Source organism: Castor canadensis, chromosome 16, assembly GCF_047511655.1.
Source record: "Castor canadensis chromosome 16, mCasCan1.hap1v2, whole genome shotgun sequence".
Classification (NCBI taxonomy): Eukaryota; Metazoa; Chordata; class Mammalia; order Rodentia; family Castoridae; genus Castor; species Castor canadensis.
In genome coordinates this window covers 42,016,483-42,039,505 of record NC_133401.1, presented here as the reverse complement: position 1 = coordinate 42,039,505, position 23,023 = coordinate 42,016,483, and the positions used below count along the sequence as shown (strand labels likewise).

General features: G+C 37.5%; 1 protein-coding gene across 15 annotated transcripts in view; it reads right to left on the bottom strand.

Annotated features, from left to right (window-relative positions):
• The window catches only part of Nsd1 (nuclear receptor binding SET domain protein 1), a 112,332-nt gene that overhangs the window by 22,761 nt on the left and 66,548 nt on the right, over positions 1-23,023 (bottom strand). For 14 of the 15 annotated variants that reach the window (XM_074058729.1, XM_074058735.1, XM_074058733.1 and 11 more), the window contains 8 exons: positions 19,493-19,565; positions 17,518-17,630; positions 16,491-16,634; positions 12,374-12,497; positions 7,155-7,355; positions 6,152-6,331; positions 2,854-3,010; positions 219-424 (listed from right to left, as the gene is read on the bottom strand). In XM_074058729.1, coding sequence (XP_073914830.1) covers positions 219-424; positions 2,854-3,010; positions 6,152-6,331; positions 7,155-7,355; positions 12,374-12,497; positions 16,491-16,634; positions 17,518-17,630; positions 19,493-19,565 — 1,198 coding nt within the window. Of the gene's footprint in view, positions 1-218; positions 425-2,849; positions 3,011-6,151; positions 6,332-7,154; positions 7,356-12,373; positions 12,498-16,490; positions 16,635-17,517; positions 17,631-19,492; positions 19,566-23,023 lie in introns of those variants that run through there. The other variant, XM_074058742.1, reaches the window with a different exon arrangement.

Sequence of the window (23,023 nt, the reverse complement as noted above, 5' to 3'; positions counted from 1 at the left end):
CAAGCCAAGATGTTCGTCATGTGGTCACTGACCACCTGAGATTACAAGACACAAGACCTAAGCGCCTGTAATATTAGCCCTAATAGTCCATGTATCTGCACAGAAAGCACATAATAAATAGTTAAGTAAGGACCCAGTAAAATAACATGGGGTTCAAACAATATCATTGTTAAATGTATTCCCTATGGACATCACTCTCATTCTGAAGACAAAGCTACCTTTTTTATATGTCCCATCCACTCCTTTGCCCATTTTATCCTTGCTGCTCACATCCCCTTCCATGTAAGGGAACACTCGGGCCTGATGAGTCCACAGATAATCATTAGATCCAAAGAAGAGGACAGGGAACTCGCCAACATCATGTCTCATTTTATCAATGTTGGAAGGAACAGCTCGAGGATGGCAGATCTCAGCTGGCCACCACCTGTAAAAGGTATGAACAGGGGAAGAAACTTCTAGAATGTTGCAAGGCACTAGAAAAATAACTTACTCAAGGCAGGAAGAAATAGCAATGAAGGTGGCAACATGGTGGAAGCAAAAGAGTATGTTAGAAGAAAACGCTCATGAACAACTCATCATTTCCTAAATGATTGCTCAGTCTGCTTAGTGACTGCAGTTCTCAAGAATAAAGAGTAAGAGCTTGTGCCTGCCAATATCTCCCACAGATGCTACTTGTTTAAGAAAATGTTTAAAAGAATTTATTAGAGAATAATTCCTAATTAGGTTCAGTAGAACTTGTAAGAAAGTATTTTATCTTACTTAAAACTTTGGAACATCATTAATATAGATTACATTCCCTATATTCTTTATGTCTATCAGCTCTGGGTATTCTTTCATCTTCCCTATTCATTGGTCCTGCACAGTATTTGCACAATCAGACCAAATACTGATTTGGGGAAAGTTTCTACCTTGAATACTTTATATTTTAGAAATTAGAGAAATTCTATTTTAATTGCTGACCATGTGTAGGTTATGAAGAAGCACATCCCATGATCAAACATCCTCCTATGTGTATAAAATAAAAGTCTACACAAATTTTAAAAAGTTAGCAATGTATGTCTAAACAATAAAGTATAGCACTGGGGCAATCTTCTTCCCCTCAGAAGCATTTTTACAACCTAACTAGAGCACAAACAAATAGTATATATTGGAAACCTGAAATAACTGCCAAACTCATAAACATATACAAATGCCCTTAGTTTAGTTATTTGAATCTATTAAAAGAAAAAGATAAAAACAAACATTTATTACTACAATGTTCATTTAAGAATTATCTGTAAAAATGAAAAGTGGAAAAAAATGAATGCTCAACATCAAGGGAATTACAATAGTAGCCATGGTACAGAAGACACTGAAATACAAGTTTATTTTTAAGAAGGTTAATTCCAATCATTATTAAGATTACTAAAAAATGATACCATTTAACCCAGGCAAAGTTAGTGAGATCCTATCTCAAAAACAAAATAGAAAACAAAAGGGATAGGGGTTTGGCTTGCCTAGCACCTGAGATGCCCTGGATTCAATCCCCAGTACCACAAAAAACAAATGAACCAAAAAGCACAACAAGAGTAACTATAACCACTTCAGGGAGATTATTTGGTATTAGCTATTAAAGCTGGAAAATCCTACCAAACTAGTTTATTCTACAGAGTACTACACTAACTAAAGTGAATCTCAGGGCATAAAAATGAATGAAAAAAAGCAACTTGCAGGACACTGTACCAACAGTATTCAACTGTACAACAGTCTACAACATGAAAAACAAAGCATTAAGTCTTTAGCAAGAGAAAGGAATGGAAAACTCAAAATTCAGTAGATAGCATTTACTTTTGGGGCAAAGATAAGGGATTAAATGCACAGTAATCCTCTCTCTCTCACACTCTGTTTTAATTAGGAGTTCCTTTTGTTGTTTTTTAATTATTATTTTTGGTTTTTTGAGCATAGAGGTAGGAAGGCTTATTAAGAAAAAAAAATGGAAGCTCCCACAGGAAGGGAGAGGTCCCAAGTGGGTTGCCTCAGTACTAGCATTTGAATTCAGGGCCTCATACTGGCTATATTATTCATTTTTATCAATAAATTTTGTTGAAATATAAGATATGTATATATTTATGGCACACAGTATAGTAATTCAATACATACATACAACAGTAGGTTATCTAATCAAGGTAATTTGCATTTTTACGTCCTCATGTATAGATCATTTGTTTTAGTAATCTTCAAATTCTTCTCTACTAGTTCTTTTTTGATTGTTTGCTTATTTATTTGTGCTAAGACAGGATCTCACTATATAGACCAGGCTAGCCTCCTACTTCAGCTACTCCAGTGCTAGGAATACAGGCATGTACTACCACACCAAGCTTCTATACTAGTTATTTATAAATAAATAATAAACTGACATAAACTATATAGTCACTCTATGGTGCCTTTGTTAATACTTTAAAATTATTCCTATCGTATTCTTCTCTACATTCCATGTTTCATAAAAATAATGTTAAAAAGAAAAAGCAAGATGTAAAACTGGGTATAAATATAAGGACAATTATTTGGTGGGAAGGGGCACTGCTATATACTGGGTGTGTCTGCAAGTAAATATGCTGAAATATTAGCAATGTGTCTTTCTTGTTTGTGAAATTATGGGTTTGTTTTCATCAATGAATTTTTTACAGAGTACACATATTTGCATGACTGCAGTTAATAGTTAGTTGTTTGATACAAGGAAAAACTAATTGGGTGGAGATACTGTGCCTAACCAGAAAGACCATTTTTCTTTTTAAAAGTTAAGCACTATATCTGAGAGATCCACAGAAAAAGAGGACAGTAAAAGAAGTGCTGTTCTTTTTCATGCTTACTCACCTGTATCGTCCAACCTTTACCCAGACAATCTCCCTGTAGTGTGGCTTTTTGCCTGCCTTACAGTCATTGCAATACCAATTTCCTTCAGGGATATCAATGTTTAGGCATTCACGATGGAACGCAGCAGGACAAGAATCACAACACAGAAGGCTGCCTCCTGCAGGAATCAAAAAATCTAACATTCAGAACCCCTGCCTAGCAAGTGTGAGACTCTGAGTTCAAACCCCAATAATGCCCAAAACAAACAAACAAAAAACCTGGCATTCAGACACAGGACTGGCAGGAGGGACCCAGGCAAACAGCTTTTGTTCAACCCACAGGTAAGGGCTTAGCAGTTTACTAGCACATCCAGAACAAGTCTGAGTTACTTCCTTCTAGTATTTGAACATCCCTCATACCAAAGTTTGTAACCTCACATAAACATGAGATCTTACTGACAAAATGAAGGCACTGAGGTGAAAAGTAAATCTGTAGAAGTAATGTATGTGTTTACACACAAAAACATTTTCCTTTCCTTTACCAGAAGACAACACACTAAATAAAGAGAAAACCTATCGCAAACAAGCTCTAACTGCTATCAGACTAGGGCTGGGACTCAAGCTGTAAGGTTGGATGACTTGGGGAAATTGTCTTTCCTTGCTGAGCTGCAATTTCCCAGTGGTGAGGTGTTGCTATGATGAACAGTAAGAACTAGATCGCCAATACAGCATCTAGCTGTGATGATACATGGTGTCTCCGTATGAATAACTCTTTCCTCTTTTTTCCACCCCTTGGCAGTACTAGAGTTTGAACACAGGGCTGAATGCATGCTTGGCAGGCACACTTTATTTTCAGGTACAGTACTGAATTTTTGCCTAGGGAAGGGCTCACCCAGAGATCCTTTTATCAAAGCCTCCTATGTAGCTGGGATAAAAGGTGTGTACCATCAAAACCAGAATTACTTAAGATGGGGTCTTGCTAACTTTTTGCCAGTGCTGACCTTGAATCTGATCTGAGTAGCTTAGATTGCAGAGTAAGCTACCATGCCCATATTTCCCTCTTTATTAAAATACTAACTTTTCAGCACTGTGCAGTTTCAGAAGGTTATACATTTTTCTTTTTTGCCAAAGGGGGAGGGGGGTTGGTCATATGATGAAGTACTTGTCTAAGGATGTAATTCTCCATCCAAAGTACCCCTGCGACACCTATGGGCTAGAGAAACTATCATTAAATTCATAAAGTTTAGTATGTAAGATAAAAAGGATACCAATTATAGAACAAAAAGACATATACATTTCTTTATAATGCATAATATCAAGGTACCTGTGAAAACTATATTTGCTGATACCAGGTTAACTATATATAAAACAGTAACAAGAATTTTTACTTCTTCTATTTGTACCCCAGGCTGGCCTGGAATTTACTATGTAGACTACACTGGCCTTGATGAATTTTTTACTTCTTAAAGACTTTGTACTACCTGGGCATGGTGATACATGCCTCTAATCCCAGCACTTGGGAGACCTCTGAAGGAGCAGCTAGAGTTTACACCAAGTTTATTTGTTCTCACTATACCTATTTTACCTCTTTAAAAAATCTAAGTTTAATCCCCAATACTACAAAAAACTTACTAGGAACTTATATTTGGAAGTTCCTATACTTCCCTTACACAATTCTTCCCATGTAAATGTTACCATTTCTTGAAATAATCTAGATCGTGCTCTTCAAATAAAATGGTAATTTTATTTGTCTTGGAAGTGAACTACGGTTATGTGCTACAACCTGACCCCTACTTCAAATGGAGAACACTTTCTGTTTTAAAATACTTAAGCTCAGATTCAGAGTAAGATTTAGATCAAGCACACAATCTCATTCATTTTGTAGATGAGTCAAATAATTTCAGCATAGAACATACAGTAACATAGTGACATAAATTCAGTGGACCCAGATGCAGAATACATATTATACAAACTCTATCTTTGCAGGTTATCTCATGAATTAACAACTTGGTTGACAGTACAGTTTAACAAGGTCTTAGTTGAAAAGTATTCCTTTTATTTCAATTTGCATTCATGATATACTAGAAATATTCCACATACAAAATGGAATTTGAATCTTGTCTTAAAATAAGGTAATAACTCAGGAGGTAGACACTGGGAGGACTGTGGTTGTAGCCCGGGGAAACAGTTCACAAGACCCTATCTGACACATACCCCCCAAAAGATGGGGTCTCTTTGAGCTGTTTGTTTGCGCAAGTTAGTCTCAAACCACAATCCTCCCAATGTCTACCTCCTGAGTATCTTAAGATTGTAGTAGGATTATATTGTGAGCCTTCATAAATTTTTTTTTTTTGGTAGTACTGGGGAGATTGAACTCAGGGTCTCACACTTTGTTATGCAGGTACTCTGCTACTTGAGCCAATCCACCAGCCATTTTTGTGTTGGGTATGTCTTGAGATAAGGTCTCACTTTTTTTGTCCATGGCTGGTCTCAAGCTTCCTTATCTGTGCTTCCCAGGATTATATGTAGGTGTAGCACCCAGTCAATAGCACAAAATCTTTTAAGGACAGATACCCTTTATATTAAGGAAATATTTACCTGTAAATTAAATCATTTTTACCATCCCCCCCTTATAAAATTGATTGTTGGAAAACCTAATTTGGGACTGGCAAAGTGGGTCAAATGATCAAGTTGCCTGCTTAACAAGTATGAGGCCCTGAGTTCAAACACTACTACTGTCAAAAAAAAAAAAAAAGGGTTGGGGGAGGGGAGAATGATACAATTACATAAATTTTTAATGGTGGGTGTGACAGCACCAGTATATTGTCTACAAGAGAGGCTATGGAAGGAGGACCACTTGAGTCTACAACTTTGAGACTAGTCTGGGCAACATATTAAGATTTCCATCTCAAAGAACAAATGAAATACGTAATGATATCATTAGCTAGAATTGTTTCTATTCAGACCTCGACCCTTCAGTCTGCTGATACCCATAAATGTCTAAGCAATACAACTCAATTGTGAGCTATGTATCTTTTCTCACCTGAGGATACGATTTGTGGTAATTTTCTTTTATTTTCTTCTTTAGTGCTTTTATTGTTTATCATTGTAACAAAAACCAAACCATTATTCAAACAAACAATAAAACAACCTCCCCCTATTGAGCAGTAAAACCAAGTTTTAAAAGTTCTGCTATGTTATCATGGATTTACAACAGTACTTCCTAGTATTTCCACCACTGGCAATTTGAATTATTTTTGTTCCAATGAAAACAGTCTATTAATCCCTTTAGAGACCACTCATTCAACAAGGTATCTTACCTTCGGAGCACACGAAACACCAGCTGACATTAACATGCTCATGATTTCGGCAACCCCGCCTAGGGGTAAAGTGATTAGGGCAGATGATACTATTAGATGCAAGGATTTTTGAACCAGCAGCCAGACAAAAGTCATTGGCATGGTATGCCACAGGGCAACGGACACAGCGCATCAGACGACCTGTTTTTGAGAAGGAAAACCAGGGGGGAGCAAAACAAAAACAAAGAAATTACTTACAAGAACAATGTGAGTTATTCAAGTCTATTGCAAGTAGCATGAACAAAATGCCAGAAATGAAGACAAGGGACTTTAAACATGTAATCCATCATAAAAACGAAAAAGGGAACCACGTGCTAAGTCTCCAAAAGGAGTTAGATCCTGTAACTGTAAACAAATCTGTCTTACCACGAAAAACCTTATTTAAACACTATCCTTACTCCTAGAAAACCTGGAATGTGCCTCAGACTAAATGACGGGTATGAAGCTGGTGAAGTGATTCAAGTGTAGCTCACTTGCTAGCAAACACAAGGCTGAGTTCAATCCCCAACACAACCATAAATAAATAAATATATGAAGGGAAGAGAGAAATGGGATATCAATTTTTGCCTTCTATTCTATAGTTTGCAATTTTCAAGTAAATGAACCTTTCCACCCCTTCCAAATGAAATACACTTCCTAATATACCTCACCAACCCATACCATTACCAAACTACCTACATACAATAAACTAACATAAAAGAAGTAAAGACTTTTTCAAACTAAACTGCACATGAAATCCAAATATTTAAACTACCATATAATGACAGGTATCCACAGAACAATGTGGTGACAATGTGGTGACTGTGGAACTAGTCCATTACCCTATTCTCCCAAAAACACTGTTGCTACTCTACGTAGCTGACAAGCTGGAGTGGAAGATACGTTCCAGAATGTATCTGAAATTAACCACTACCAATGAAACTAAGGCCCTACAATTAGACTGGTCAACATAAGAAACTCATACCTTTGGATGCAGAAACGCTGGCTGGATTAGCAGCATGGCAGGTTATACAGATATGGAGGGAGCACCGGAAGCCCTTGTTCTGCATGACAGTTGGTGGGTACTTCTGGACACACTCTTCATGGTAAAACTTTCCACACAAGGGTAGAAGGCACCTTTTCACATCTTCCCCACTCTGCTTACATACAAAACAAGTATGGATTCCTGAGAGGAGGGGAAAAAAAAGGTAACAAATTAATAGTAATTAAGAATTTTCCCGAATAATAATAACAAATAGTAGAAAACTTTGTAAAAGGAATGTTAACAGATTCATCAGGCTGACAACATATGAATCAGATGAACAAATCAGTATCACTACAACACATGGTAATTATTGTGATGTAACAGGTAGCACACATGGTTGACAAAGCTTTTGATTCTTTCTTCCCAGTGCTAGGTATTGAACTTTGTGCATGCTAGGCAAGAGCTCTGCCATTAAGCCCTTGGTTTTCTGAGGCAGGACTCAATATGTAGTCCAGGCTGGCCTCAAGCTTGTAATCCTACTGCCTCACCCTCACAGGTATTAAGATTACAGACATGTGTCACAGGGCTTGTCATACAAAGCATTCTTGTAAAAAGAGATAACAGAACCCAAAATGTAATCCACCCTCTAGATCCACCTATACATTTCCAGTAAGTAAAGAACACAGAGGAACAAGTTAGAGGGCCAGCTCAAGGATGCAACAAAAAAAAAAAAAACTTCAGAGTATAGAAAATACAATGGGGCAAGTGACCATTGCTTCAGGAAAAAAAAAAAATAAAAGCCCCCCCCTCCAAAAAAAAATAGGGCAAGAAGGGTAATACTACTGTCAATAAAGGAAACTTAAGAGATATACAAAAGTACAATCGAAGGACTTTCTTTGGATCTTGATTTAAAACACTACAAAAAGACTTCTGTAAAGGAGGGCATGGTAGCTTAAGCCTGTACACCTTGCTACTTAGAGGTGGAGATCAAGAGGACTGTGGCTTAAGACCAGCCTGGAAAAAATTCTGAGAGATCCCCTGTTAACCAATGGGTGGGTGCAGTGGTACATGCCTGTCATTCTGGCTTCGAGGGGAAGCCTAGATAGGAGGATCACACTCCAGAATGAAATGGGTATAAAATGAAACCCTATCTCAAAAATAACCAATACAAAAAGTAATGGCAGAGTGACAAGTGGTAAGTGTCCTCCTAGGAAGTGCAACAACTTGAGTTCAATTGCCAGTACTGTCCAAGAAAACGAAATGAAACAAACAAACAAAAAACACCTTTGTGAGAAATGGAAAATCTGAAAATGAACTGGATATGATAAATATGAGTTATTGTGTTCAGGTGTGGATCAAGCAGTAGAACACCTGCCTAGCAAGAACAAAGCTCTGAATTCATATCCCAGTAGCGAAAACAAATACAGAATCATGTTGGGGGGGAGGATCAAGGAGGCAGAAAGTTGCTAACTGCTGAAACTAAATAATGAACACATGCAGATTCTTTACATTGTTCTTTCTGCCACTGTTTGTGTCTGAGGATTTCTGTAATAAAATGTGAAGGAAGGAAAAAAAAATAGCCGAATCTTGAGGGATAGGCACACCTTAACTATGAAACATGCCATGGCACTTGCTATAATTAGAATCTTACTCAAGTCACCCATCTCATCTACAACTACAGAGATTACCCAGCTAAAATAATTTTGGGAAAAAACTGAAAATACATGTTTATAATGAAGCAAACCACTGCCTCATACTAACAACTGACAGTTATTATTAAATTAATCTAAACGAGGTGCTCACCCTACTGCATTAAGACAGAGTGGGCCACAAGCAGTAAGAAAAGACTCCCTCTTCTTATTTTGCCATCTTAACTGAAACAGGTACCCTTGGGCTGGTGATGCAGCTTAGCGATGGTGCACGTGATGAACATGTGCAAGACCCTGGGGTTCAATTTCCACTGCCAGGAGAAAACACCCTATCTGTACTTCATACCATATACAAAAATTAATTTAAAATAGATGATAAATTATAAAATTTTCACAAGATATCATAGAAGAAAAAAATTTAGCCTTTTTTTCTGGGTTAAACAAGATTTCTTGGTTGGACACTTATAGCAATCTTAAGCTGCTTGGGAGGCAGAGATCAGGAGGATCTCAATTTGAAGCCAGCCCAGGCAAATAGTTCAAGAGACCCTATCTCGAAAATATCCAACACAAAACAGGGCTGGTAAAGTAGTTCAAGTGTTAGAGCGCCTAGCAAGCATAAGGCCCTGAGTTTACACTCTAGTACTACCCCAAAAAAAGATTTAAGACCAAAGAATTGTCCATAAAAAGAACAAATTAAGTAGACTTTATCAAAATTAAATACTTCTTCTCTTCTAAAGATACCATTAAGAAAATGAGCCATTACAAAAGCCAAGGAAAAGGGGAAAGGGAGGGTGCGGGGGGAAGGGGAGAGAAATGAGCCAAACATTGTATGCACATATGAATAAAAGAAAAAAAAAAAAAAGCCAAGGAAGAAGCGGGGGAGGAGAAAGAGAAAACAAGCCAAGCACTTGTGGCTCACTCCTATACTTGCTATATGGGACTCTGAGATTGGAAGGACTGAAGGTGGAGGTCAGCCTGAGCAAAAAGTTAGTGAGACCCCATCTCAGTGGTAAAAAGGTGGGTGTGGTGGTACACACCTGTCACTCCAGCAATGGTGGGAAGTGTAAAATGGGAGGACTCTAGTGTATAATGGCCTGGGCAAAAAGCAATATCCTATCTGTAAAATAACCAAAGAAGGGCTGGAAGAGTGGCTCAAGTGGTAGCACAAAAGTTCCCAAGTTCAACACCCAGTACTGCCAAAAAAAAAAAAAAAAAGAAAATAACATACAAACAGTGGAACACTTGCCTACCAAGTATGATATCCTTAAATCAAAATCCAATAAACCATGAGAAAACAAACAAACAAAAACTCTATTTATAGCAATTACAAAAATACCCGTATTACCACAAAGCAAACTACAGATTCAATAAATTCTATATTAAAGTATCAATGACAATCTAGCATGGCAGGGCCAGCCTATACTCATAGCACTAAAGAGGCTAACAGACAAGGATTAAAAATTCCAGACTGGTCTAGACTACATAGCAGGACCTGTCTTCAAAAAAAGAAGAAGGGGGAAAAAAAGATATTCTTCTCAGGAATCTAAAGTTTGTATAAAAGCACAAAAGATCATGAATAGCTAAAGCAATTTGAGTAAAATGATCAAAGCTAGAGACACCACACTAAATAGACTTCAAATTATAGAACAAAGTTACAATAAAAACAGCATTGTACTGGCATAAAAATAGACTGACGCCAATAGAATAAATATAACCCAGAAATAAACCACACATTGACAAAAAAATTTGGATTTTGCCACAAAAGACAAGAAGAGTTTGCTAAAATTAGGATAATGGAAACATGCACAGACTTACAAAAAATTTTTTTCTGCATTTCATTTACAGGGCTGAATAGTACTATCTCGCACAACAATCAAAAAAGCCCAAGTAAACCAATAACAACCTTGTCTTACAGCTTTTGTTCCCACATTAGTGAACGTGGCTACAAAAAAAAAAAAATCCATTACCCCAACTGATTGGTGCCTCAATCTGACATATGGCTACCTAATCTATACACATGAGATTATTGTCTGTTCCCCAGTGGGGTACTCTAAAGCTGTATTCTATGCTTTGAGTTAGAAACAGCTATCTTTTCCAAAATTCTCCCTAAGCAAAGAAAGAAGTTCCTCCTGTGAGGCTCAGCTTCCTCCTCCTTCAGCTTCCCAAATGAACTGTTCATTCCCCTTTTGCTGTTATCTTTCTTCTCTTCTGAACTGTCCTCTCCTATCTGTGAGTGAGCTCTAGCATATTCCTTGTTATGGAAATTCATTCTCCTACACTAGTTTTTAACCCCAACACTCAAGATGGGCTTTAGCATGAATGAACCTCAAATGGCCTGTCTTCAGGTACTGCCTTAAAGTGAAGCTTCGTCAAAATGTAGTGTAGGATAACACACATTCACCCTTCACCCTGGTGTCAGAGTTGTGGCCTCTGACATGTGCTAAAAAAAAAAAAGCCTCTTTTCACTCCAAATCCTCCTTGATACCTTTGTCACACCAATCCCTGCTGATGATACCCCACTTAAGTGGCATCGCAGACACTAACTGCTCATGGTGCAATAGTTCCGTGTAAGTGAGTGTCCTCAAATAGTGTGACTGGCTCTCATCACTCCAGACACTTTTGCATTGGACAGAATCAAACATACTTACAGCTTCAATTACACATGAGCATAAGACCTGGCTTCACTGGTTAAATGCTGCAACATCTGTATCATGCTGGATCAACAACACTTTTCTTAGCATAGCTTATAAAGTGCTTTTCAGGCCTGTATTAGCAGATCATTCCCATTTCTCACCCAATCCTTATATAGTAACTCTCCCAAATAAGCTTTTCTGTAACTGGTAAACATTTTTATTGATATAAGAAATACACAGAGACAAGCGCACACATCTTAAGTATATAGTTCATGAACAGTCATGAACTAAAACAAGCTCATACCATCAACACAGATCAAAAAATGTAAAGTATCACCAGCAACCCAGAAACCTTCCAAGTCACAATTACTAACTATGCCTCTGAACTAAAATATCTTAACCTCCAAATATATATATTTAGGTATATACTCCCTACTAACCAAATATTTCATATACTTTCAACAACGGATCTTGTGCCTGGTTTGAATTCAGGGTTTTGTGCTTGCAAGGCAAGCAGGCACTCTACCTCTTGAGCCACACCTCTGATCCATTTTACTCTGGTTATTTCAGAGATAAGAGTCTCTCCAACTATTTGCCCCAGCTGGCCTCAAAACAAGATCCTTCCAATCTCAGCCTTTCGAGTAGATTTTAAAACCACACTCAGGTATCTTCCTTTGTGGCATTACTTCCTGTTTCTTGACACTGTACTTTAAATGTATCTCTAATACAGTATCTTCTTGCTGTATTAAGCTACTCATTTATTATTCACATGCTATGCTTTTCTGAGGCCTAAAACCTCATGGCATCTAGGTCTGTACGTGTACCAACTACACAGTGCTGCAAAAAAAAAAATAGCTGTGTCCAGTACATTTTTTTTCCCTGAAAAGGTTAAAACTCAAAATTTATTCAGCAGAAGACTTCTGTGTATCTACTTTACCTGTGCGACATTCATTGCAGATAAATTTTCCTCTTGGCATCTCAGTTAAGCCAAGGCACTCCAGGTGGAAAGCCCCACAGCACTGAGCCTCACATAACAGCAGCTCACCCAGTTTCTCACAGTTCTGTTAAGGGAAAGAAACAAATCCATCTATAGAAAAAGAAAAATCCAAATGAACAGCACTCATAAAGGCAAAGGTTAAGAAGTAGCTTTGTTGGGGGAGGAGGCAAGAGGAAAGGAGAATGGAAATATAATGGAGGGGTGAATGTGTTCAAGGTACACTTTATGCATGTGTGGAATTACCACAATGAACTCTCCTTGTATTACTAAAATATGCTAATTTAAAAAAAAAAAAAGAAGAAGTAGCTTTATGGATTGGAACTCAAGCGGTAGAGTGCCTACCTAGCAAGTGAGAAACCCTGAGTTCAAACCCTAGTACCGTCCCCTAAAAGTAAGTAGCTTTGAATAAATCATGACATTTCTTCCTTCATTTAAGAAATATTATTAACTACCTCTCATGTGCCAGGCACCACAAGGTCCCTGGCTCTTATATTCAAGAGATGGAGCATACAAGCAAATGCTTTAAGAGAAAAATGGAAAAGCCATCAGATACTGATTAGTATTAGGTAGAGAATTCTGAATGAAGGCACCAAGTACAAAAGTCCACAGATAAGAAAAAACAAACAAACAAAAAAACATGGCATGTTAGAGAGTCCCAAGAAACGCCACTGTCACTAGACTAAAGTGAAGAAAAGTTGCTAACAGGCAGGAAAATGAAGTGAGAAAGAGGCAAGGGCATATACTTTTAGATTTTTTTGTAATTGCAATGGTGAACTACTGATTTTCATCAATTAAGGGGTAAAATCGTATGTTCATTCATTAAAAAAAAAACCCTATAGCTGCTAATTAGAAAATGAATTCAAGAGAAAAACAGTAAGAACAAAAAGACAAACTCAAAGGCTACTGCAGTGGTTCAAGCAAGAGAGCTATGATATCAGACAGCTGGACATGCATTATTAATAGTTCCAAAAGAGACAAAGTCTGAACAGCCCCTTCAATTACATTCAGAATCAGCTCAGAGACCAACATTTCAACCTGCTACCCCATCCTGGGGATTGAATCCATAGCCTTGTGCATGCTAGACAAGAGGGAGAACATTTCTCAGAAGATCTCATCTAAGACATGGTGTTACATAAGGCAAGAGCACAGGAAATAAGGATCTCTATCTGTTACTATGAAAACACTGTAAGAATTATGAAAACTGCAAATTTCCAACATTTGTTACTTTTCACCATTCTAAAACAGCTTTATACAATCAAAGAGGATCCCCCACAGATACAAAAAAAAGGGTGGTTGCTCAAGTTCATCATAGAAAATGATACAATTGCATATAATCTGCACACATTCTCCTAAGTATCTTAAATTTGGTGTTTTTAAAAATTTTTTGCCAGAGTTGGGAACTGAACAAACCTAAGGCCTCATGCCTGTATGGCAAGTGCACAAACACTGAGGTATATCCCCAGCCCTTCATCTTCCCACATATTTTAAACCATCTCTAGATTACTTAAAATATACAATGTACATGTTATAAAAATAGTTGTAATGTTCAGTGAAGGCCATCACGGGCTTTACTATATAGCACAAGTCAGGAACACTGTAATGTTTTTTTCACAAATATTTCCAGTCATAATTGGTTGACCCCCAAAAATGTGGACCTGTGAATGGCAAGGGTGATTATACTTAATATGTAAGGCATGAATGTGGGAAGGTAACTAAGCAAGATCTACTACCTTTGAGAAATCAAAGAAGCCAGGTGCTGGAGGCATGGCTCAAGCAGCAGAGTGCCTGCATTGTGACCACGAAGCTGTCATTGCAAATCCCAGTCCCTTCCCAAACCCCAAATCAAGGAAATAGAACAGATGTTGGCCAGTTAAAGACATTAAAGCTTGAACGAAAAAGTAAGTACAAGGGCTTTGGGAAGAGAAGCCAGAAAGGCAGCTTAGGATTAAGAGGGGATGCTAGGGCCATAACCAACCTGTAGCATGGGCTATTCTCAAATGATTGATTCTCCTATTATCTGTTATTCCTACACTACAACTGAAAAATTCCATGTTACTGTTTTTGAGCATATATTTTGTATATATATTTTATATATTCAGAATACCAATGACATCAGCTTTTATTTACAATTTCAATTACAGTATTAAAGAGTAAATTTTTTAAACTATTTAAATGTTTTAGACTATTTTTATTTTTTAATTTTATCGTTTTTACATTTATTCAAATGTGTACAGATTCTTTGGGCCACCTACCCCGACCGCCCAGACTAACTCTTTAGTTGAGATGACCGTGTAACTTATTCTCAAACTGGCACAGTTCAGAGTGAAAAGGGATGCTCCTAATAAGTTATAAAATTTGCCATGTGCCAGTGGCTCATGCCTATGATCCTAGCTACTCAAGAGGATGGTGGTTCAAGGTGAGCCTTGGAAAATCATTCGAGAGACCCTATCTCAAAAAAACCCATCACAAAAATAATGGCTGGTGGGGAGGCTCAAGGTGAAGGCCGTGAGTTCAAACACCAACACTGCACAAAATAATAATAATAATAATAATAATAATAATAATAATAATAATAATAATTTACAAAACACTAAGGCCAGACGAGCCAGGACGCAGGACCACAGGTCACTTTGCCTTTGTTTGTTTCCACTTTAGTTTCTGACAGTACAAGGGCTTGAACTCAGGGCTTTGTTCAGCCAGACAGGTGCTCTACCACTTTAGCAACAACTCAGCTCAGTTGTTTTTAAGATATGTAGTCCAAACTGGCCTAAAATTTGTGATCCTTTAGCCTCTCTGCCTCTCAAGTGCTTGGATTACAGGCTTGCTTGGCTACCTCTGACTTCATTTTTATTAATTTATTTATTTATTATTTTAATCAGCTTTGTAAAGTGTGTTTATACTCTAACTTGTTTCGCTCAATATACAATAAGAATAACTGCCTTTGGTAACCCCCACTGTGATTGGAGCTTGTCCTAATATGGTCAAACATTCTTTACATAATAGAAAAAAAAGAACAGACAAAGAAGCTAGGATAAAATTATACTGGTCACAATAACATATAGTAGGCCAACGTTTTTATGAGCCTGCTTTTAAATTTACGTAGGCAAATCAAAATGTTCAAAAGAGAACACACAGAAAACATCCATTGAATTGGCTACTTCCAAACCCTTAAAGGTTCATAAATAATAAAGTAGAGTTAAATCTACTTCATTGTGTTGCTGAAAGACAACACAATGGTTAGGACTCTAAACCCAGAAAGGCAAGATTTGAACTAAGGCTTTACTGTATGACTATATACAAGAACTTTAATTTCTCTGTAGTTCAGTTTCATCATCTTCAAAATGATAAAAACAGAAATCTATCTTATGAGATTATGATGATAACTGAAAGATTTAATATTTACAAATTGCTAAGAATAATACCTGACACATAGTAAACATTGCACAAATATTTATTGAATAAATGGAAAAATAAATATATGTAATAGGTCTTTTTTTTTTTTTGGCAGTACTGGGCCTATACCTTGAGCCTCTCCACCAGCCCTTTTTTTTTCCGCCCAAAATAAAGTCTCCAGAACTATTTGCCCAGGCTCTTTGGACCACAATTCTCCTGATCTCTGCCTCCTCAGTAACTAGGATTACAGGCATGAGCCACTGGCACCTCACTGTGAATGGTCTTCTAAAGTCACCACTTTAGAGGAAAAAAATTTCAAAGCTAACTAAAGTAATCCTTGAAAAATTTCTTAGAAATACAAAAATTCCCACACTATGAAGTACAGGACACAAAAATTAGTTCAATTAAGTAATCACAGATGTACATCTCTCACTCAGACCTGCTACAAGGACAAATACACCTGGCACAACAGGGTAGATGGTTCACCAATATCAAGCTCTTTCTTTCTCTTTTTGTGGGAGAGAAGAATTATAGCCTTAAAGTGATTACACTGGAATCAACCACAGCACTTTTATTTTTTCAGAACCACAATAAGGTCATGGGGGTGGAACTTCTCTTAAAAAATAAACATACAATGAAAATACAAGGGGCAAACATCGTCTACCTGACAAACATTCTCCTTGAGTGCAGCTCCTCCACCTCGTTCACCCTGCAGTTTTTTGGACGCAGACATCCCAGGGTCGTGTTCCATACCATCCTCAATAGTATCCTTGGGGCTTGCAGCAGTCCTGTGAGTCATGAGTTCTCCCTTGCAGAGAAAAAAATAATGTCCCACATCTGTATTATTGGTGTCTCCTCCATCTGACCCCCGCCCTCTGGGCTGCTATTTGTCTAGTCATTAAGCACTTACAGATGTTCAGCCAATCACGCGGGCGGACTGCATGCAATGTTAGTTCTAACCCTGCTGTGATTGGGCGGGTAGTGGGCGCCTCATGCCCTGCCACTAACTGCTCTGAGGCTGTTCCACTGGAACTTTTTGAGCTGTTCCATTTAAAGGTTTCACTAAGGGAGAGAAAACATTCTTAAGTTTATTTGATTACTTATTTGTCCTTCCAAGACGTGTTTCCTAAATAATGCCCCGCTTGGGCATTCTATTCAAATCGTTCAGGAAATAAACATTCTGAATCATAATGTGTGATGCTGATGCTTCTAATTCTCTTTTGAGTTGGAAAGCCAGAGTTAGCATCAATGACTGCACTGACACTTCACAGTTTTTGTTTCTTGAAACCTGTATGTTTCTATATATTATCCCCAAATTAAGCAACTGATGGGAGAGAAATAAGCAAATGAATTTTCCCACTAATTGCAGCAATCTGAACCATTAAAGGGCATTATCTAAATTTTAGATCCTATGGTTATTTGATATTGTGCTCTCTGGTTTTAGATCAAGTTTACTTAGTATGGAAATAATTATATATTTCATCTGAACCCTAAAGTATAGGACATAATCATAGTTGCAATAAACTAAGCTTATTTTACTAGTATCAGGCTCTCCTACCCGAGGGTTCCTTATACCCACACCCATTTCAATAGAGTACTATTCTTAAGTAACTCAAGGGAGAGGGACATGGCCTCTAATGGGGAAAGTAGCTTCTCTTTGAAAGGTTAAAAGATTAGGAACTGAGTAATACCTCTGGAGTCTCTTTTGAGGAGTCCTCATTTTTCACCCTTTTGCAATGCACTTTGGCTGTAACATGCCTTTGCCGTTTTCGCTTCCTTGGCTTATCAAATATCTTCGTAGTGCCTATGACAGGAAAACAAGTGTTACCTAATGGCTAACACACTACCCAAGAACTCTGATCTTTAAATAAAAGCATCTCACAGAAATATGGTAGGTTAAAGTAAAAAGTAACCTTAAGCCAGGGCCGGGTGGCTCATGCCTGTAATCCTAACTACTCAGGAGGCAGAGATCAGGAGGCTCAAGGTTTGAAGCCAGCCCGGACAAATACTTCACAAGACCCTATTCTCAAAAAAACAGCATAAAAAGGGCTGGTGGAGTGGCTCAAGGTGTAGACCCTGACTGTTCAAACCACAGTACCTACCCCCCCACACCACACACACACATACAAACCTAGTAAAACTCAGTTAAATCGGGCACTGGTGGCTCATAGCTATAATCCTAGCTAATTAGGAGGCTAAGATCAGAAGGATCACAGTTCAAGACCAGACTGGGCAAATAATTCGAGTACCTCATCCCCAAAATAAACAAAGCAAAATGGACTGGGGGTGTGGTTCAAGCAGCAGCACACCTTCACTGCAAGCTCAAAGCCCTGAGTTCAAACCCCAGTGCCACACACACATACACACACACACAAATTCTAAATTCTTTCTTCTTTTTCTTTGTTGTGTTGCTAGAGGTGGAACCTAGCCTCATGCATGCTAGGCAAGCACTTTACCACTGAGCTACATCCTCACTCCTGGCTTATACACTGCAATACTCAGATGAAATTTGAAAGGATAAAGTTCCTATTATAGGTTTAACAAAAAACTGAAATGTAAAAGGTCTGACATTTTTAAAGAAGTTTATTTTAAAATCAATCAAGCAAACTAACCAAATGATGGGATTGTAACTGCTCAGGTGATTAAAATAAGCTAACATATTATTAGACTTATTAGAAAATGCAATAATCATGAATCATGTTATAAGAATGGATATCTAAGACCATATGAAATATCATCTTCTCATATACTATTTGCTGGTAGATCACATCTGTATGCTAAATCTAGGGAAGTATTTCAAGAATGACAAATAAATGGCACTGACATTCAGATGATAAAAATGGTAGGAAAAAACAAAGAAAATCTACAAAGGACAAGATAGTAGCATAGCAATGAATTTTATCTGGATTTAATTCACTAATCCTGCCAACTCCTTCACGCTTCTTCTGTAAAACAGAAGACTATAAATAATATCCCAACTCTTTGTAATCTGTTAGATGGATTATTAGTAACAGTCCTCCAAAAGTTAGTGGGGACAGAACAAAGGTCACCAAGTAGAAGATTACCAAACCTCAAGAGACCCACAATGGAACAGATCCAATGAATGCTTTCCTTTCCAAGCATATGCAAACTGAACAAAGGTCACAGAAAATGAGACAATTTAGATATGATAAAAGAAATGAGGAGAATTTGTGAAAGACTGGGTCAAATGATCTATGATTTTCCTCTCAACTTAGATTTGACATTTTCCACCTTATAGAAATAAAAATTGAGATCATTCACACTCAAGATGACCCACTTTCAGTCTATTGAAAGTGTACTCATTTGTAATAAATTCTACTATCATTTTCACTATAAAGAATGAAAGCTAAGAAATTATTTATGCAGTATAGAAACTTAAGACTAGTAGAAAAATTAAAGCAGCTGATTTTCTATTGTTCCAAATATTTCCTTACTCAAATAAAATTGTAATTTCATTTATCTATTAACAGCATAAAGCCTGAATATAGCTAAAATTTTCTAAAGTTTCAGGAATTGTATTGTGAACAATTTTCAAAATGTTCAACTTTGCTGGTCTTGATTACATATGTAATCATTTTTTTCTAACCAACAAAGTGCTTCAAACTTATGTCTTCGTTAACATTTTCTCAATCTCAAAAAACTTACCTCCAAACTCTTTCAAATGAGATCCAGCACATGAGCCAGTAATGCCATTTCCCAAGTGACCAGCTTCATAGCACTAGAGGTAAGTAGAAAGCAACATCATTTACCAAGAAACGGAAAAGCACACCCAAATTTATATTGTCTATGACATACGCTCTGAATTCTGGCTGATTTGGGCAACTTATAGAACAGAATGATGAAAGTACAGAGTTGGACAGAAATGTCATGGCAAAAGGATTAAAAAAAGAAAAAGATTACTCAGAGATTCCACTATATAGGAGGCATGATACAGCACTAGAGACCCTGGGTTCAAACACAGTATAAAAAAATAGCAACCAAAAAAACAGGTAAAGAATTCTGTTCAGGATGGGCATGGTGGTACATACTACAATCCCAGCACTTGGGGGGCTAAGGCAGGAGGACTGAGGCCATTCTAGGATACAAAAAGAGAGAAAGAGACAGATGGAGAGAAAATGGTTAGGTACCACCACCTCAGTCCTATTTCACTCTACCCTGTGTTTAAAATTCACCATTTTAAACTTGTATTTATAGCCATGAGGTTTTTTTTTTTACTTGTAATATGTTTTGTTTTATGTAGCAGTACTGGGGTTTGACCTCAGGGTCTAGGGCTTGCTAGGCAAGTGCTCTACCACTTGAGCCATGCCCCGCTCCATAGCCATTAGTTTTCACAAACTTATTTACTTCATGAACACTGAATACCAAACAACTCTAAAATGTGGGCTATCTTTATAACTTAAGTGGCTTCAGACTGATCTGAAGTAACACTGAAACTCAAAACTAGGCTGAAGGTGCAGCTCAGTGGCAAAGTGCTTGCCTAGCATCCACAGGGCCTAAGTTTGGTCCCTAGAATCATATTCCTCATTTTCCTCTCCCCTAAAAAACTCTAAAGCCTCTAAGTGTGGTGGTTCATGCCTATAATCTCAATACTAGAAAGAGGCTGGGAATAGCAAGTCTGGCCCAGACAAGCCAGTCAGGGCTACAAAGGCAAATGATGCCTCCAAATGAAAAGCAGGGGGAAGCAAGGACTTACACACTTTATTCACCCACTACTGATGCTTATATAAATTAGTTCCATTCCAAGAATGGTAATATTGGGTTGACAGAGTGTGTTGAATGGTAGAGCGCCTGCCTGGCAAGCGTGAGGCCCTGAGTTCAAACCCCAGTACTGAAAAAAAAAAAAAAATTCGTAATAACTTTTTTAAAAATCAAAAATCTATTGGGTGTAAAAAAAAAAAAATCAATATAGTTCTTCCCATTCTTGCTATAAAATTTCAAAGGTTTAAGACTAAAACAAGATAAAATGCAACTGTGAATTTTGGAATTTTGACTCCTGACAAATTCACAAAAGAGAATTACATAATCTAAGGGTAAATACCATTATCTAGATAACCAATTTACAGTTCACGGTGCAACAGTAATCCAAAAGCTGCAGAAATAAACAATTAGAATGCTCCAAAAATACTATCAGAGAAAAAATGAGAAATATTCTCATTTCCAACCTTATTAATTTTATGAAAATAGGAGTAAGCGCGCACGCACGCACACAAACATACCACATTAAGTGAATAAAAATAAATCTGATTTGCTTAAAAAGAAAAGGAGCACAGGACTTTACAAGGACCTCAGAGGATGTAAGATGTTAATAACTAACTTAAAAATTTAGTCTGTTGTAAACACAAATTAAACCAGGTATTTAAACAGGTAGATTCTACCTCAATAGACAATTTCTCACTCTCTAACCTATTAATTAACCCATCTGCAGACAAAAAGGCCAGACTAGTAAAACATGATCTAGTTCCAAATTGAAAATAAATCAAGACTTCAATGTTACAGCAACATAATGTACCTCAGAGTAACCAGAACCTCAATGATGAAATTGACTAGGTCAGATGGCAAGACCGACTCCAAGAACAGCCAAGAGGCTACTATTTCTCCAAACTCTGGTGCTATCCAAAACATTAATTCTGGTTTTTAATTGCTCTAGTGCCAAGTTTAATGGTCACTCCCATCTCAAAATTCAACAGTGAGTAGATCAGGAGAGAGAAACATATAGATGGACACAGACAGGTAGGGATAGAAAGAGACAGAGAGAGACTGGGATAGAGAGAAAGAGATAGGTCTGAGTTGGGGAAATCAGACAATTTTTAAAATGGCAAATCTGACATTTATATAGAGGAAAATTAATTTCAAAATTCTACCTCAAGGACTGACGGAGTAGCTCAAGCAGTAAGAGTACCTGCCTAGCAAATAGGAGGCCCCGTGTTCAAACCCCAGTGCCACAAAAAAAAAAAAAAGAAAGAAAGAAAAAAAAAAAATCAATCTCAAAAATTCAAGAAGTAACAAAGATCTATTTATGACATCCAGCACAAACCACAATGCTCCAAAAAAGACAGCACAACAGTATCTCTGAGGCCATAGGATAGAGAAAGATTTTTTGAACAAGACATTAAAAGTATTAATCATAAATTGAAAAAAATGGCCAAAATTTACATTTTCCTTCTTATGAAAAAGACACTACTAAGAAATAAATACGAAAATCTCCAGCTGGGAAAGAATACCTTACACATTTGACAAAGAATGCATACCTCAAATACATAAAGCACTGGTAAAGTAATTACTGAGCAAGCACAAGGCCCCAAGTTCAAGCCCAAGTACCACCTTTAAAAAGGAAAAATGAAAAAAAGAAAAAAAAAAGTTGGACACTGGTGGCTCATGCCTGTAATTCCAGAAACTCAGGAGGCAGAAATCAGGAGGATCGAGGTTCATAGCCAGACCAGGCAAGTAGTTCTGCGAGACCCTATCTCGGAAAACCCTTCACAAAAATAGGGCTGGTGGAGTGGCTCAATGTGAAGGCCCTGAGTTCAAACCCCAGTACTGCCTCCCACCATCCCAGTCCCCACCCCAAAAAAAAGGCTTAATAAGAAATGTGTGTGCTTCTTTCTTTTGTTCTTTTCTCATGTGGATGCAGGCACTGGAGACAGAACATAGGGTCTTCAAGCATGCTAGCCAAGCTCTCTACCACTTGAGCCTCACCCTCAGAATCCCTCATCCACTTGCTAACTTTGCCCGGCTGGTCTCAACTCACAATCCTACCTCTACCTCCCAGTAGCTGGGATTGTCAGCATGTGCCACCACATACAGCTTGCAATTGAATTTCTATCATTCACCCAAAGTTACTTCTAACACATAAGGGGAACAAGAAGTTCTCTAAAAATCATTATCAAGTCATTATCCAAGGTGAAATTTAACCTTCTACTCCCACCTACTGCAAACCCAAAATATTTTAAATTAACAGATTATAACAAAGACAGCTCTCTTCTGCCTCACAAAGTAGTAAGATTAATAACACAAGAGACAGAAAATGGAAGCCAGAGAAGAGGTTTTGAGTCCAGAAAAAAATTTATCACAAACACACACTATATTCAATCTTGAAAGCTTTTTCATTTTTTTATACACATGGTCCTGAAAAGACCATAAAGATGGCAAAGCCATCTTTTAATATAGGGTTTCAGA